The sequence below is a fragment of the Silene latifolia genome, chromosome Y (genome assembly GCF_048544455.1).
Source record: "Silene latifolia isolate original U9 population chromosome Y, ASM4854445v1, whole genome shotgun sequence".
In the NCBI taxonomy this organism is placed as follows: Eukaryota; Viridiplantae; Streptophyta; class Magnoliopsida; order Caryophyllales; family Caryophyllaceae; genus Silene; species Silene latifolia.
Genome location: NC_133538.1, coordinates 378,690,721 through 378,708,610, shown reverse-complemented (window position 1 = coordinate 378,708,610; position 17,890 = coordinate 378,690,721). Strand labels below are relative to the sequence as shown.

Below are 17,890 nucleotides of genomic sequence, written 5' to 3'. Positions count from 1 at the left end.
AAATTAAAATATTCATCAAAAAACATTCATACTGACCTAAATACATACCCGTGCAATTTGCACGGGTTTAAAACTAGTGTTAGTTATTGGTTAAAACTGGTTTGTAATGTGAGACAGTCCTTTTACTTCTTTTTTTGGGTAATAAATGAGTTTAGTTAATACCGATGTTGACGGTGGTCACTCAGGCTTGACCTAACCGGCCCATCATACCTATATTTTTAATTTTCTGTTTTGACGGCCTTGGGCATGCAGGCCCCAACTTTCTCGGCCCTGAACCAGCCCGGAGGTCTCATGGGTTGAAGCGGGTGCAAAAATATGGGTTGCCTGGACGGCACATGCGGTTGGCAAGGTCTTGCGTCTGGTGAGATATTAATGATTGTGTATTATAGGTGTAGCATTGGAGCGTATTAAGTAAAATCATGAGCATCTCTAGTAAACGAACCACGTAATTACTAATTAGGTGTATCATACCATAATTGGAATGACAAACTTCGACTCTCATAATCTCGAAGAATGCTCACTTCCAACTAACAACTCTTATGATTTCATTTGCATGTTTGTACAGAATGCTCACTTCAACTAACAATTCTTATGATTTCATTTGCATGATTGTACGATGGGAGACTTAAATTATGTAATTCTTTACGTCTGATAAAAATACTCAATAAGAATAAAAACGTTTCGAGTTAGCAGGGGAAGAAAAGCTAGTGGCAAAATTTGATTACGCTTTACTTGTATCCAGGATGCACATGAAGTCGAGAATAGTAAAAGCAAGAGGCAAAATCTCATTTCAGGATACAAATGTAAATATTACAGAACAATAGCAGTATTATTGTCCCAGGCAAGGCAAACATTGCCGATATCATAGGTACTATATTATGTCACCAGGCACGATTTCTGACAGATGGTTCTTTATACATGGCAAATGACAATATTAAGAAGGGTTTGGTTGGGGGTCTATCAGAAAGGGGAAGGAAAACTAAGTTATTGTTTCCCTTTGTTAATGTTTGTTTGACACAAACAAAGAGATGAAATTCTCTTCCTTACCCCTCAATCCTTCTAATTCCTTACCCCCAACCCCCCAAGGTATGAGGTTTCATTAGCCTTGTTAGTTGTTACTCTTCAACCACCTTATTCACTTACCAACACACTTGCGACTACCGCTACCACCAAAGCACCACCAGGATGCCAACGCTACCACCACCACCACCACCACCATCACCATCACCACCACATCTACCCCACCTAAACCACGAGTGTCTACTCATCGCCGCCACGGACTCCCCGTCATCCCGATCACCTGGAATCGTCACTACCACCAGCACCTACTATCACCTCCGTCGCGCCGATGATACCATCAGTCCACCGTTAGTAAAAACCAAAAGCTTAAAAAATACATTCAAATCCCTCCTCATCATGCTAATTCGATACAAATGATAACGGATCAGTAAGAAACACATGGAGATCTAAATCACGTGATATTGAATCTATAATTCCAACTTCACAAGCACATCTGATTTAGTTGTAATTAAATTAAGTTTGCTTCACACACATGCATAAACTTCATGTAAAATAGACGATAAGTATCCAAATTACCGAATAACGAATGACAAATTCCAAATGGTGGTGTTTATGGGGCTGGGGATTCAAAATAAGATGATGTTTATGGGTGTGCGGTCGGTAGGACGCTTGACAACTGGGTAAAGTCGCCGAGTGCGGCCGCTGTGTGCGGGAGTAGGAGGTGGTTATGGGTGTTTGAAAGGGTGGTTGGTGATGGGGACTAATGGGTGGCAGTTTGGGCACAAAAATAATCTGGGTTGTTCCTTTGCCTTTATTAATAGAGTAACCAAACAAGAATGTAACTTTTGGGTAATCCCATTCATTTCCCCCTGTTTCTCTTTCCTTAATCCATTCCCTTTCCCTTTGATGAACCAAACGCCCCCTAAGTTTTAAGAGGGCCGGTATTCACTGGCTTCTGGAAGACCCGAGGCAAAGGCGTCCCATCTCCAGCGTCATTTCCAGTTCTCCATGACCGATCCTTCTTTCTCTGTGGCTTTCTATGAAGCTTGTGGGGCGCTTTAAGAGGCTGTTTCTTTGGGTAGGCCTTCTCTGCAGCTAGTCCATTGGCAAGATCGAAAGAGTCAAGGTCTTTCATAACGTCCTGGATTAGATCGGATCCAATTTCTATTTCATTACCCGATAATGAATCTTCAATGTCAGATGAGTCGTATTCATCAATATTGGACAGGTTGGATGAAAGAAGAGCTTCATTACTCCCAATCGTGTTATCATTCAACATCCCAGGTGGCAACTCATAATGGATCAACTTCCCATCAATGTAATCCTTCAAAATCTGACGGGCAGCCCGAGTCTCGTTGGGTAGTCCACTTGAGGCAGTATATCCACGAGAAGCACAATAAGCTCTCAGAAGCTCGGATGCCAATGGAGGACGGGATTGGGGTTCATAGGGCTTTGGTTTTGGCAGACTGATTTTATAAACTTGTTCAATTACCGGCCTTGGAACCTTATCGGCAACAACCTGGACAGCATCTCTCTGGTTGGTCATTCTATCAATCGGCAAAACCCCACACGCAATCATCTCATGTCTCGAGCTGGTGAAGGATGGAAAAACAAGTCCAGGGCAATCACATAGAGTAAGCTTGTCAGATATTATTAGGGTTTGGAAATGTTTGGTCTTTCCTGGAGTCGATGTTACACCTGCACATTTCAGACCAACCAAAGCATTTATTGTTGAGCTCTTTCCGACATTAGGGTAACCCACAAATCCCACTGTCACACTGGCTGAATTTGTCCCTGCATTTCCGACATTCGACCCTGATTTCCTCAACCTTGTTATCTCCTCGGCTTCAAACTGTAAGCGGGCTAGCAACTCATCCCTACCATAAACTTTTGTATCAATGTCCTCAGTTTCTTGCAAAGTGTCTTCATTATCCAATGAGGGAAGGTTCTTCCCCTCAAGAGTAGCAGTGGCAGCTTTAGCCGACCAGAATAAAAAGAGGATGTCATTATCATTGAAGTATTTGGCCCATTTTAACCTGTACATGATCAGAGAGTAAAATTCCTGATGGAACTTAACCTTATTTCAAGACGAGATACGTTTCAAAAAATTATTTCCTTGGTATGCAGCACTGTTAAACTTAGGAGGGAAAGCTTTGCTGCGCTTGATGTCCTGCCGAGCTCAAATCCAGATGAAACCAAAATGAAAGATAAACCCAAAGAATATGAGAAGGAAAGAACCTGATTGCATGCGGTAAAAGGTCTGCCTTATTGATAAGCAATATTGTCCTTTTGTGCTCGTCAACCTCTTTTACATACACCTAAAGCCAAGAAGAAAATATGACGCAACACAATGTGCGATATGCGATGTTAGACATGTGCAAAAGTGTGTAAAGTTTGTTGTTAATTCTGAATTTGAAAGAAACGAGTAAATATAGGTAATAAAGCTATAATGGGGACGATACCTCGAGATCGGGGCAACGATAGAACAAAGGGTCTCTCGCGTCAACGACCATTACAAGCTGAAAACAATGAGAGATGCACATTCAGATAAGGTATACATAAAGCAACTGTCGAAGAAAAGATATACGGATATACGGAGTATACCATAATGATTTACCTTAAAAACAAAGCACCAGCTTTTTGTATTTATAAGGTAAAGCAAGGCATTTGTTGTCAACAATTCTCACTCATCTATCACTACTACAAGATGGAACCAGTTTACCGATAAGATTATACAAGGGCCACTCGTGCAAATTGATTATCATTCCGTGACTTTTTGGGAAAAACCATGAAGCCGTCTTTGGTGGAGCTTCTCAACCACATTGACCTACTCATTGCTCTATGTTCTGAGGGGAAATCAATAACATTCCAATTTTACACATCACCCATAATGTCAAACTACTCCTGGGACATTTTCCTCGAGTACTTCCTAATTCGTACACCTAAGGCCTTGTTTGGATAGGAGAAAAGGAGGGAAAGGGAGGGGAGGGGAAAGAAGGGAAGGGGAGAGAGAATGGAAGAGATGATTTTCCATCCAAATCTTGCCTATGTTGGCGGTGAAATAATTTGCCTTGTAGGAGGGAAATGGAGGGATTCATTTTCCTTCCCCTCCAAATCCTTCTACCTTCATTTTGCTAACCAAACAATGGATTTCTCATCCTTCGAATTCCCTCCAAATCTCTCCCACTCCATTTCCCTCCACCCTCATTTGCTATCCAAACAAGGGATTTTAAATCCTCTACTCTCCCTCCCATTCTTTTCCCTCCAAATCACTCAATCCAAACACACCCAAAAGTCTAGTATGGCAATCATATCCCGAAGCACCCCCATAAAGATAAAAATAAAAATAATACAAAGATACTCTATTCGGGAAGTTTCTACTAAAATTTATTTATCTTGAATCACGTTTCCCACTTAGCAGGCTAGCACAAAGAAAATATCTCTCATGTACTTACCAGATCACTACGTTCAACCACTCGCCAAAGCTGCCTCCATATATCCAAATTCTTTTCAAATGGAGTGAGAACAAGCTTTTCATTCTCCTCAAGCCTACAGCAAAAAAGAAGTCCATCAAAATAAGATATTAATAGTGTCTATATGTTCGAAAATTCACCCTCCGTATTATAACACTTAATCTCATTAAAAATTAAGACATCAATCTACAGAAACTGATAATAACTCAACATCTCTTCTATCTCACAAAGTATAAAGCAGGCTATCAATACCTAGAACAATGTGGGATATTCACATGCTAAGATAGTTTCTGTCTTGGAACAGTTAAACTTACTTGGCAAGGCCTCTACGCCACAATAAAAAGGATTGTGTTTCATTGACATCAAGCTCATCTACTGTCATTCCAGCATTCCATGACGGCCTACAGGGAAAAAAAAAAAATTTATTGTTGATGAACTATGTAGTTTAAACAAAAGAAAGATTAATTACAAGTAAACATGTGCATGCCTTCGAGGCACGCGAAGGCTGCCAGTATGTAGTGCTTCCTCCTTTTTCTGCAGGTTCCTCCTATCTTCAGGTGTCAAGGCACTGGTGCTTGAGCTTGAGTCACTGTAAGAGCAATACATGATATGTTAAGTACATACAAACTGAAGAGAATAGCGGCTCCTCGTATAATTTAGCAATAGGAGATGGCTGAAGATATATAACACACATATGTAATCACTGTTCCAATATTCGTTAACGAGTTGATAGTTACATAATTTTCATAGTGATACTTTTCACAACTATTAACCAAACTAGTAGTGATTGCCTCAAGGGAGAGTAGCAATTTCACTTGAGAATACACGCTTCTCACATTTGACTGAGATCAGCTTAAATCCTCATATATTTCTCATTTACTATAGGGTTAATGAGTAGGTCTAACATGTAAGACTACATCATATAAGTTTTGTGAACTTACCACGACCTCAAAACGATCTTAACCATCTGAAAACAACACTTCCACAGAAAGTTCAATCTACTCTCTCCTCCGTCTGTACATTCTAACTCCGTCCAGAGTCGCGACCTATTAATTCATCAAACCTCACTTGAATCCAAAAGCAAATACAATCAAAGTATCAACCAACAGACTTCCATGACTTCCCTTACTTCCCTTATGCTCTGCAACACCTCTCCCCTCCATCTAAACAATGCCAAAACCTCCAAACTTCCAAGGGTAAATCATGTTTTTGTGCATGGACAAATAACAACCCTAAATGTCTAAGCTTACTACTTACAGGAAATCATTAAAACGGTGAATGCTCCCACTCAACCAATAAAAACATCCCAAAAGACCCGACGATTCAATCTTTATTGTGACTATGAAACAAAGAACAAACCCAGTGGGTTTTCTAATAAGCTCTATCCAACCTCAATAACTCCATTAAACCACACTAAATAACAATTAAACTTCATCAAACCAACACAAAAGCCTACAGATACAATCTTCATAAAATTCAGCAAACACCCTTCCAAATAAGCCTTATCTCACGCAAACAACTCACTAGTACATATCACCGAACAATTCAAGCTTCATCAAACCAACAACCAAATCCTAAAGATGCAATCTTTACAAAATTCAGCTAACAACTTTTCTAATAAGCTTTATCCAACCTAAATAACTTCATTAACGCACGCTAACTAACAATTAAACTTCATCAAGCTAGAGTCCTCAAGCTACAATCTTTATAAAATTCAGCTAACACCCTTTCAAGCAAGCTGTATCCAACCTCAATAACTCCACCAATACTATCTCATACTCCCTCCGTCCCGGTCATTTGTTGTCCTATTCTATTTTGAGGTGTCTAGGTCAATTGTTGTCCTTTCTATTTTAGGAATGCATTTGGTGAGTAATTTGATCTTTCACACTCAATTTGATCCACTTGTCATCTAATAATTGGCCTTCTCCTCTTCCTTGGTCTTTGTGCCAAAACCAAAGGACAACAATTGATCGGGACGGAGGGAGTATAAGTTTTTGAAAACATGTAAGACTATCTCATATAAGTTTTTGAAAACATTTCATGTGACGTCTTAGGTTACCACGACCTCAAAATGATCTTAACCAGCTGAAAACAACACTTCTACGGAAAGTTCAATCTACTCTCTCCCTCTATGTCTGTACATTTCCTAACTCCATCCACAGTCCCGACCGATTAATTCATCAAACCTCACTTGTTTCCAAAAACAAATACAATCAAAGTAGCAACCAACGCACTTCCCTTCTGCTCTGCAACACCCCTCCCCTCCATCTAATCGATGCGAAAACCTCCAAACTTCCAAGGATAAATCATGTTTTTGCACATGAACAATTAACAACTCTAAAGGTCTAAGCTTACTACTTACATGAAATCATAAAACAGAGAAAGCTCCCACTCAACCAATAAGGACATCCCAAAATACCCCCAGATTCAATCTTTATTACATGACTGTAAAACAAAGAGCAACCAGTGGTTCTACTCTTCACTAATTGAATTTGTAAGACACAATGGAAAAGCCAAAAATCTCATTCCCCAATTTCGGCTAACACCTTTTCGTACAACCTTTATTCAATCTCAATAACTCCATTAACACACACTAACTACCAATTAAACTTCATCAAACCAACAACAAATTGCTAAAGATAACATCTTTATAAAATTCAGCTAACCCCCTTTCAAATAAGCTTTATTGAACCTCAATAACTCCACTAATACACATTAACTAACAATCAAACTTCATTCATCAAACCAGCAACATAAACCCTAAATAAGCTTTATCGAACCTCAATAACTCCACTAATACACATTAACTAACAATCAAACTTCATTCATCAAACCAGCAACATAAACCCTAAATAAGCTTTATCGAACCTCAATAACTCCACTAATACACATTAACTAACAATCAAACTTCATTCATCAAACCAGTAACATAAACCCTAAAGATACAACCCTAAAGATACAATCTTTATAACATACCTAAACAAACAACACCACCAAAGCCACAAACTTCACTAATTCCACACATTTCTTGCCAACCAACAAACTAAACACTAACACTTGTCTAATGCGGCGTTACATAAGTATACCGTAAAAAGGGCTCTTTGATAACTACTTTTACACTAACAACTCCACTAACACACATTAACTAACAATCAAGCATCAACAAACCATCAACAAAAACCCTAAAGATACAATCTTTATCAAATTCCTACACAAACACCCTCCCCCCTCTCCAAGCCACACACATTTCTTGATATAAACCTAAAAACAGAACACAAATACTTGTGTACAACGGCCTTACTCAAGTATACTACAAAATGGGTTCTCACAATAAGTACTTTTACACTAACATGGTCACGAGTTCCTTGCAATTTGAACCCGTAAAACTGCCTCACACAAGACTAATCAAGAAAAACAAAAACGAAACCCAACATCAACATATGCTCATCATCAGGAAGGATATTAGGGACCCGTAAAACCACCTTACACAAGTATACCATAAAACAGGTTCTTCAATAACTACTTTTACACTAACACCGGCATCATTTCCTTATAATTTAAACCCTGCATAAAACCGCCTCACCCAAGACTAATCGAAACAAAAGCAAAAACACCCCATTTCATCAAAACCTAATACATACTCATCAAGAAGGATATTAGGAACCCGTAAAACCACCTTACACATATATACTACAACAAGGGTTCTTCCATAGCTACTTTTACATTAACACAGGCACAAATTCCTTCTAATTACAACCCTGCATAAAACCGTCTTACACGAGACTAGTCGAAAGAAACAAAAACACCCCATTTCATAAAAACCTAATACATACTCATCAAAAAGGAAATTAGGGACCTGTAAAACCGCCTTACACAAGTATACTACAAAACGGGTTCTTCAATAACTACTACTAATTTAACTACTGCATAAAACCGCCTTTCACAAGACTAATCGATAAAAAAAAACACATACTCATCAAGAAAGATATTAGGAACAGGATTATCAGCAGAAAAGTTACGATCAGCTTCATCAGCTTGTTCAAGAACAGCATCAATATCAGAAACTTCAGTAATAGAAGTTAAAACTTTATTATTATGAGTTTTATAAAAACGACCCTTTTCTTTATTTTGTTGAAGCATATGATTATGTTGCTTTACTAGGGCTCTTCCTAACCCTGTTTTTTCCCCTTTTCCCATTTCGAAAACCTAATTTTTTCAATTTCTTGCAATTTTAATTGAAATTAATTGAAAGAATGAATTAGAGTTATGATTTTTATGGTAAAGTTTTGATTTTTGATGGGTTTTTTTATGGTTAGACTTGGAGGCGCCTGTTTTTGATGATGAGTTTATTTTTTATTTTTTGTAGACAAGTGTTTTTGAGGTTGAGGCTGAGACTTGAGAGGCTCAGAAGAAAGAACAAGGTCTAGAAAGTGTCACGTATGCGCTGAGTTCACCTGAAATGTTAAGCTTCAAGAATAAATAATAAGAACAGACGATTAAGGGGGTGTTTGGTTAGGGTATTTGTTCTATAAGATAAGACTGATCTTACCATAAGACCAGCCCAATAAACATTAGGCCCAAACTCCCCCTCGTCTCTCTCACGCTTTCAAGTTTTTTCACTCAATAGTCCCCTCCTAGTCTCTTACTACCTCCCGCAGTCCCGCCATGGTCGATTACAATTCACAAGCCAACACCACCGCTATAGGTCACCGGATTGATTTATTCAATTATCATCGGTAACGATCAGGTTCTCCCATAAATGTCGATTCTACCCCGATGAGAGCACCTCCACACATGTATTCGCCAAAAAACTGTGGGTTTATAATTGTATCTGCTATGTTGTCAAATTAAAACTACTTGTCATCAAACATAAACTTCATACTTATAAAACATGAAACAAGGAGTCTTAAAAATTGAAGTTAACTAATTAAAACTACCCTTTATCAAACTAAAATCCTACCTTACAAAAATAGTGCAGATGTATGAGCTTCCAAGTTACAACTTAGTGCAAATTTCAAAATAAAATTGTAAGGTATGAAGTGAAAACTCTTGGTTACTAAACTAAATTCATGAGCCACATAAGTATACCCCAAATTTGGGTAAAATCAAAATCCATATGTTTGAACTTATTGATCAGAGTTATCAACATAAAACCTTGACTATTCAAGATCTGACGGATTGCATCTCGGAGTCTTGAGATATGAAGGTTCCGAGATCGGATTTTCAACGGAGTGATGGACTATTGGACTCGACCGGCTTGTTGGTGGTTGACATTCTTATTTTTGCCTAAATAATTGGTGGAAGGAGAGGCATGGTGTCGTGATTGAAAAGATGGTGGAATAAGTGGTAGCAGAGATAGTGGGGGTAGGGACCATAGTGGCGGCAATGGAAGTGGTTTAAAGAGCTTTGGTTTTGTTTCTGCAAATTTGGAAAGAGATGAAGGTTTTTGATTATATTTTTGATTTTTATTGGGCTACTTGTGTTAATGGGCCCGTTCTATAGTATAGGACGGCCCTATACGAGAGTTGCTGTAGATTTTATCTATTCAAGCGTTTGATTGGTTTGCCGTGTGTTTGATTGGCCTGTCGAGTTCTAATTCCAGCCCAATCCCTTGAAATCTCATACCCTAGTTTCAACCCATGATTCTAACTTCATTCAATCATATACAAACCCTATAGTTGTAGAAACTAGAAAGCAGGGTAAAGAAAATTTTTAAAAAAAAAAAATGTACAAATTTGTACGTGCTATCTCCTACTCCAATCTCCATTGATATCTTCTTCAACATCCATTGTCAGAAACGTAAACTTACAAATTTCTTTTTTTTTTCTTATTTGATTAATTAGAATCTGGGTAGTTAGCTTGTTGTGCTCTTCAATTATGATGCTTTTTTTTTCTCCTTTTTTAATAATTTTGTTCTTTACACACATAAACATAGTATGATTTAGTCATGATTTGTTCATATAATGGAATGATTTGAAATCCATTTGAAAAATAAAATTGATTTGAAAAAAATTGGTGTGAACCAAACAATCTGATTGACATTTAGAACCCATTACTAGATCAAACCAAACAAACACTAAAAGGTATGGGGTTCTAACTCCATACCTTACTAGTATTAGAATCCATTCCATTTTGTTCTAATTTTTCGAACCAAACGCCCCCTAAGGGCATTAGAAATAGACGTTCGTCATGACTCTCATAAGGTTTGTACGATGACATGTCCATCATTTTAGAGGTTTGTCTACAAACCTTCTATTGTTAGTGATGAGTGTCGAGGTTCATGGATGAGAAATGTTACAAATTAGTATGAAGGTTTGTCGAGAGAGAATGTGAGAGGAGAAAAATTTAGTGGGTCATGATATGAACCTTGAAGAGGTTTATTTGTTGTTGGTAGGAGGTTTGTATGTAAATGAGTTTATATATTAGCTTATATGGCATGAGAACAGACCTCTTAGAAATTCATTTATTACTAATGCCCAAATTTCTTTTTAACTATTAGTTTTTTTTTTACAGTTAAGAGACTCAACTATATATGTTTCTAGTTAAGGATCTATGAGCTAAACAGCGTTAACAATCTGACTCTTCTCTATTATTCTTTGTTGTTAAAAGTTGCATCACCTTTTTTTTCAACTACTCCCATGTTTCTAATTTCTCTCTGCCCATTTTAGCCTTTTACATTTCAACGTTATTTTACTGCATATTTGTAAAAAAAAAAAAAACCACCCAAAAACATAATTGTTACCGAATACGTTTTTTTTTTATTTTTTTATTTTTTTTTTTTAGACAAGTGTGAATACGGGGTATGTTTTTGTTTTTGAAATAAGACTTGGGAGTATGTTGTATTCTTATCTCTTTGTTTTACCTTACCTCATTCTAACAATGCATATCGTACCAAGAAGGCTCAACGAACATGAACCAAATTACATCGTAAGAAATCTAAATGCTTAAAAATTCAAAGCAGTGGGACATTGCCTCAAGCTCGGAATTGACTTCCATAGTTCTATGTTCATGTTAATCTCGATTCCCGGCCATTACTTGAACATATAGTACATGAGTAAACCTCACATAACTGCAGAACAAAACTCGGTCCTTACAAAAATCATAAAGCCATACAAAACACAATAATCAATTCACTCATAACAGGTACTAAATCCGCCTTATAAGGCATCAATAATCAAAACCGTTGCATAAACTTCAAAATTCTTCGGTGGTGGATAAACTTAAAAGACATCGACTTCATCCCCATTAACATAAAGTTTATTGGTTGGCTGTTAATTGAAGTTGAGCTCTGAATTTTTCTAGGGTGTCTCTTTTGTTTTTCTTCTTTTAATTAATTAGGACTTGATCTAGAATAATGGAAGGAAGTGGTTATGTAGGAGAAAAAAGGCGAATGAAATTTGTCATGAATTCATAGATAATGGAACCATGAGCATGTTTTTGTTTAATTTTTGCAGCAACATGAAGAGGGTGACATATGAAGAAAGCAGATTATTTTTCTAAAAAAAAAACTTAACGGATTATTGACAGAATCAACTACTCAGGTCCTTAACTGGAAACATATATAGTTAAGTCCCTTAACTATAAAAAAAACTGATAGTTAAGGTCCTTATCTTGGTGTTAACTCCACCAGTATTGGTAAAACAAGCCCATTTGAATAAAAGTGATTTGTTAGTTATCAATAATAATACGGAATTATTTTTTTACATACGGACTTTACTCTTTCACATACACTTTTTCATTAGTTTTCCATAACATACCATTTTCCCCAACAAAGATAAATTACCTTGTCCCTAAAATCGAATCTAACTAGCTTTCATGCCCGTGTGTTGCACGGATACTAATATAAGTTGTAATTGTAATGTCTTGCATCACTTATTTCGAGGGAAGGTGGAGACATGATGAAGATATAAGTAGTGAGATCTATTTTCATCTCAAATACAAACAAAAAAAAAAAAAAAAAATCCCAAAAACATAGGATAAATTTGAAATAGACTTATCATATTCCAATTTTCATATTTCCATCCCTTTTTCCTCCCTCCATCTTGTTCCTTATCTTTTCCTTTATATTTTTATTTTTGCAAACAAGGTGTAAGTAAGTTACATGACTTAAAAGAGATCAATATCAACCAATTCAATATAAACTACTTATAGTCATCAAAACCCTCTTTTATCATTCCCCATTTCTCTCATTTTCTTCCTTACTCGCTTTTCCCTTTCCAATATTGGTTTTTTCCCTCGTTATATAAAACGTACAAAAGTTATGCGTTTATATACACGATACTTTAGAGACATTTAGCCTATATTTATAGTATGTTTATGTTTTTCATTTCCTCATAGTACTTCCTCCAAATAAAATTTATCTATTTACCTTTTCAAATATTGCTCACCATATCAACTATTTTTCCACTTGCATTCACCCTTCCCACTTTCCACCAAACTAAACAACCTAAACCCATCGTAACAAACCCCATCCCTGTCCTTGAACAATTTCGCCTATCAATATCTGCTTATATTCTCTAAATTGCACTCTAAAGCGTCAGAGACTAACCCACCGCTCGAGAAACTTACCTCCCTCCCCAGAAGCCCAACATACCCCTACTCCTACCCCTAAAAAAATACATTAATTACCCTATCATATTCATGTCATGCCCAGTGCGCATAATGAATAAGACAATATTAAGTTGTATATGTTGAAATTATATTGATCTTAGATTAAAGTTCTGAAAATATAATCATCAAAACTCTGCTTTGTCATTCCTTATTTGTCTTTTTTTTTTCTTACTCCCTTTTCCCTCTCCAGTATTGTTGTATTTTTTTCTGTTATATAAAACATACATGTTATATACTTATACATGGTTTCGTTTTTATATATATATATATATATATATATATATATATATATATATATATATATATATATATATATATATATATATATATATATATATAGAGAGAGAGAGAGAGAGAGAGAAGGGTTCTAGTAAAGCCCTCATATGATATGAGTCCTAAGTCTTTATAAGGGCCTTTGGATGGAAGGGATGGAGGGATGAGATTACATCTCATTGAAGGGTCACAATTCTCCCTCCCTAATCCTTGTATAACTCCTTCTAATCTTGTATAACTCATTCCTCATTCTAATTTCCCTACTCACTTCCTCATTATTCATTCTCTCACACTTCTCTCATCCCCTCATTCTCTCCCATTCTTTCAAAAAAAAAACCAAACCAAAATAAACTAAAACAAAAAAAAACCAAAAAAAAAAAACAAAACCAACACAACCCTTCCACCACCACCACGACCCACCCCACAACCCACCCCACAACCCACGAACCAAACCCGCCTCCTCACCACCCACCCACCGAACTCGCCTCGCAAACCCCCACCGACAACACCGACAACAAGAAGAACAACACCCCCATCAACAACACCGACATCAGCAGCAACACCAGCCCCACCGCCGTCCTTCCTCCTCCATCCTCCCTCCCGCCGTCCTTCCTTCCTCCCTCCCTCCCCAACGCCAGCCCCACCGACATCAGCAGCAACACCAACACCGACATCGCCACCCTCCTCCCTCCCGCCGTCCTTCCTTCCTCCTCCTCCCGCCGTCACCCCCGCACCTCCTGCCGCCAATCCTCCCTCCACCGACCTTCCTCCTCCTCCCGCCGTCCTTCCTTCCTTCCTCCTCCTTCCATTTTTTTTGGGTTTTGTTTTTTGTTTTTGTTTTTGTTTTGTTTTTGTACCACACCTGCGTTTTTGTTTTTTGTTTTGTTCTTTGTTTTTTGTTTTGTTTTTGTTTTTGTTCTTTGTTCTTTGTTTTTTGTTTTGTTTTTGTTTTTTGTTTTTGTTTTTATTTTTTATTTTTTTATTTGGTTGTTATTGTTATTTGATTTTTTGGACTAAAGTTACACATCTTGTCTATTAAAGTTATACACACGATATTTAAATTTTTAGATCTGACTTTTTTTTTTCAATTATTGTTATTGTGTTGTATTTCCTTAATTTTTTATCTTTGTTGTTTTTAATTATTGTATTGTATTTCCTTGGTTTTTTTGGTTTTTGTTATTTGGTTTATTTTTTTGTTATTTGGTTATTTGGTTTTGTTATTGTTTTTCTTAGATATTCGTGTTTTTTGTTAGATTAACGGGTTTTTGTTATCATGGATTACAATTATTTTCGATTCTTTTTTCGTTTCTTTTTGTTGGTTTTTATAAAAGTTACAATATTTACGACTTAAATTATACCCTAAAAATATTAAAGTTTTACTATTTACGACTAAAGTTATACCCTTAAAACATTAAAGTTATACTATTTACGACTAAAGTTATACCCTTTTTACATTAAAGTTACACTATTAAAATCTAAAGTTATACATTGTATATATTGAAGTTATACAACCATTCAAGTTTGTTTTGTTTGGTTTGGTTTTGGTTTTTTGTTAGTTTTTTTTTTTTGTTATTTGATTTTTTTTTGTTATTTGGTTTTTTTTTTTTACTTATTGGTTAATTTTGTATTATTGTTATTGAAGTTTTTTTTATTGTACTTTTTTGACTTATTAGTTTTTTTTTTTTGTTCACAATTTATAATGTGTAACTTCACTCGCAATATGTGTAACTTTAATATCATCTTCTTATGAGATTGTTTCAAATCTGATTTTATAGTCCTAAAGTTATACAATTTTGAACTAAAGTTATACAAATTTGGACTAAAGTTATACAAAAAATGACTAAAGTTATACTCTTATGGAATAAAGTTATACAATTTTGGACTAAAATTACACAAATTTGCACTAAAGTTATACAATTTTGGACTAAAGTTATATAAATTTGGACTAAAATTATACAAAAAATGACTGAAGTTATACTCTTGTGGAATAAAGTTATACAATTTTGGACTAAAATTACACAAATTTGGACTAAAGTTATACAAAAAAGGACTAGAGTTATATATAAATTGACTAAAGTTATATAAAAATGGACTAAAGTTGTACAAAAATGGACTAAAGTTATACAAAAATGGACTAAAGTTATACAAATATGGACTAAAGTTATACAAATTTGCACTAAAGTTATACAATTTTGGACTAAAGTTATATAAATTTGGACTAAAATTATACAAAAAATGACTGAAGTTATACTCTTGTGGAATAAAGTTATACAATTTTGGACTAAAATTACACAAATTTAGACTAAATTTATACAAATAAGGACTAAAGTTATAAAAAAAACTGACTAAAGTTATACAAATAAGGACTAAAATTATACAAAAACTGACTAAAGTTATACAAAAATGGGCTAAAGTTATACAAAAATGGATTAAAGTTATACAAAAATGGACTAAAGTTATACAAAAATGGACTAAAGTTATATAAATATTTGTATAATTTTAGTCCTTATTTGTATAACTTTAGTCAGTTTTTTTATAACTTTAGTCAATTTTTTGTATAACTTTAGTCCATTTTTGTATAACTTTATTCCACAAGAGTATAACTTCAGTCATTTTTTGTATAATTTTAGTCCAAATTTATATAACTTTAGTCCAAAATTGTATAACTTTAGTGCAAATTTGTATAACTTTAGTCCATTTTTGTATAATTTTAGTCCAAATTTATACTCAGTAAGAACTTTCTGAGTATGCCTAAGTGTAAAGGAGGCTTAGGGATTAGAAATGTGGAGTGCTTAAATAAGGCTCTTTTGGCAAAGCATGGATGAAGACTTATCTCAGGAGACAAGTCATATTTTGGTAAGGTCTTCCGTAAGAAAATTTTCGGAAAAGATGAGGTAAAGGAAGGAGCTTATCCATTATCCAGGAATAATGGGTCTTGGGGGGTGCGTAGTATCAAGTATGGGTTGGAACTTATTATGGATAAGATAGGGTGGAAACCAGGAGTCGAGTCGAATCTTAACATTTGGAATGAAAATTGGGTTAATGGGCATAGACCTGAACCACGGGATTGTATCCTGGAACCTCGGTTCTTTCATTTGGGGGACCTACGGGTAAAGGATTTACTTTCCCCGGGTGGAAACTGGAACGCTCATCTGGTTAATTTCTTGTTTAATGAGGACTGTGCAAGGCAAATCCTAGCAACTCCTTTTTGTCGCTCCAGGATAAAGGATGAGGTTTTTTGGCCGCTCACTGATGATGGGTCATATACTGTTAAAAGTGGGTATGGTATCGTTTTTGAGGAGTATATGGAAGATAAAGGAACCTGGAAAGACAGGTCAAGGATAAATGAGAAAGGAAAATATTTCTGTAAGTCGAAACTCTGGAAGCTCCCGGGCCCATCCATGTGGAAGATCCTGCTATGGAGGATCATCACCAACATGCTTCCAATAGGTAAGGAGTTTGAAAGACGGAAGATTGGGGAGACTTTTAGGTGTGGTATGTGTGCTGGTAGTGAGGATTACCTGGAGACGTCGGAACATCTCTTCAGGGATTGTCATATCTCCGCTAGGATATGGGCAGGATCAGAGCTGGGTATTAGAGGAGAGAGTGCTTTGGGGCTGAACATTGGCGATTGGATTATAAATTGGGTTCGTTTCTTGTTAAACCTTGAGGAGGGGGAGGAAAGGGTTCTCAAGTTCATGGCTACACTTTGGCAAATCTGGCTGTTAAGAAATAATGTTATGTTTAATGGGGTGAAGGTTGATCCCTTGACCCTCTTTAGAACCCTTGCTTTGAGTGTTCAGGATTGCCTGAAAGGACTAAATCTTGAGGAGGAAAGATGGGAAAAGATGCAGAACAACCAGGTGTTGGGGTCTATGCCTAGGAGGAAGGACGCTAAGGAGCTACAGGCAGGACGCCCGTTCTTCGTGATTGGGAAGCAGGGCCAGTGTAGGGGTACCAGAGTAAAGGTTGATGCAAGCTGGGAAATAAATCTCGAAGAAGCTTGTGGTTGGGTGGCTTATGATAGATGGGGGGTGGAGATCCATAGAGGAAAAAGGAAGTGGAAAGCGGAGTCCGCGCTACAGGCGGAAGCTCTAGGATTATGGGAGGTCTGTGCTTGGGCGAGAGATAGCACTTCAGCAGATCCCGACTCCACCACCCGTCATGTGTATCTAAAGATGACCTTTTCTATAGCGCTATTAGCTGTTCATAATTGCATTAATTCATTGTTATATTAATGATATGTAGTGAAAAGAATTGAAAATCTGGGATGATTCAACTATATTATCCATGATCAAGCTCCATGGACATTTTACATATTAGTTTTAAAATCCTGGAACTTAGTTGATATATATAAAATTATTTAAGGATATGGTGGTGGAAATTTTAAGACACCAGGGATAGAATACAAACTCACTTTCATTGTAAATGGGAAATGAATTATACGAGTTTGAAGTATTTTAAAGACCACCTTTTTCACAATATTCTTAATCCTTGAAGCAAAGTGATAATGT

At 36.3% G+C, this 17,890-nt stretch overlaps 2 protein-coding genes across 4 annotated transcripts; one reads left to right on the top strand and one right to left on the bottom strand.

Annotated features, from left to right (window-relative positions):
* Positions 1 to 1,461: 1,461 nt before the first annotated feature.
* On the bottom strand, positions 1,462 to 8,952 carry LOC141627446 (GTPase LSG1-1-like). Of its 3 annotated transcripts, none has more exons than XM_074440717.1 (7): positions 8,467 to 8,952; positions 4,981 to 5,082; positions 4,808 to 4,894; positions 4,476 to 4,569; positions 3,483 to 3,539; positions 3,259 to 3,338; positions 1,462 to 3,056 (listed from the first exon to the last, which is right to left on the bottom strand). In XM_074440717.1, exons 1-7 carry the CDS (start codon positions 8,688 to 8,690, stop codon positions 1,943 to 1,945), a joined length of 1,758 nt encoding a protein of 585 aa, XP_074296818.1. In that variant the 5' UTR covers positions 8,691 to 8,952; the 3' UTR covers positions 1,462 to 1,942. The 3 variants fall into 3 exon arrangements, with proteins under 3 accessions (XP_074296818.1, XP_074296819.1, XP_074296820.1); XM_074440718.1 differs by lacking the exon at positions 8,467 to 8,952 and adding an exon at positions 8,135 to 8,193; XM_074440719.1 differs by lacking the exon at positions 8,467 to 8,952 and adding an exon at positions 5,435 to 5,927.
* Positions 8,953 to 16,351: 7,399 nt separating this feature from the next.
* On the top strand, positions 16,352 to 17,614 carry LOC141631924 (uncharacterized). The gene has a single exon (XM_074444532.1). The coding sequence runs from the start codon at positions 16,352 to 16,354 to the stop codon at positions 17,612 to 17,614; it is 1,263 nt and encodes a 420-aa protein (XP_074300633.1).
* The last annotated feature ends 276 nt before the right edge of the window (positions 17,615 to 17,890 follow it).

What these genes read in the sequence shown, in the direction of transcription:
- LOC141631924 (XM_074444532.1), top strand. Translation starts at nt 16,352, where the DNA reads ATGGATAAGATAGGGTGGAAACCAGGAGTCGAGTCGAATCTTAACATT.
- LOC141627446 (XM_074440717.1), bottom strand. Translation starts at nt 8,690, where the DNA reads ATGGGAAAAGGGGAAAAAACAGGGTTAGGAAGAGCCCTAGTAAAGCAA. An exon ending in TGGCGTAGAGGCCTTGCCAA is followed by an intron (nt 4,570 to 4,807) that starts GTAAGTTTAACT and finishes TTTTTGCTGTAG; the next exon opens with GCTTGAGGAGAATGAAAAGC. An exon ending in ATCGTTGCCCCGATCTCGAG is followed by an intron (nt 3,339 to 3,482) that starts GTATCGTCCCCA and finishes TCTTGGCTTTAG; the next exon opens with GTGTATGTAAAAGAGGTTGA.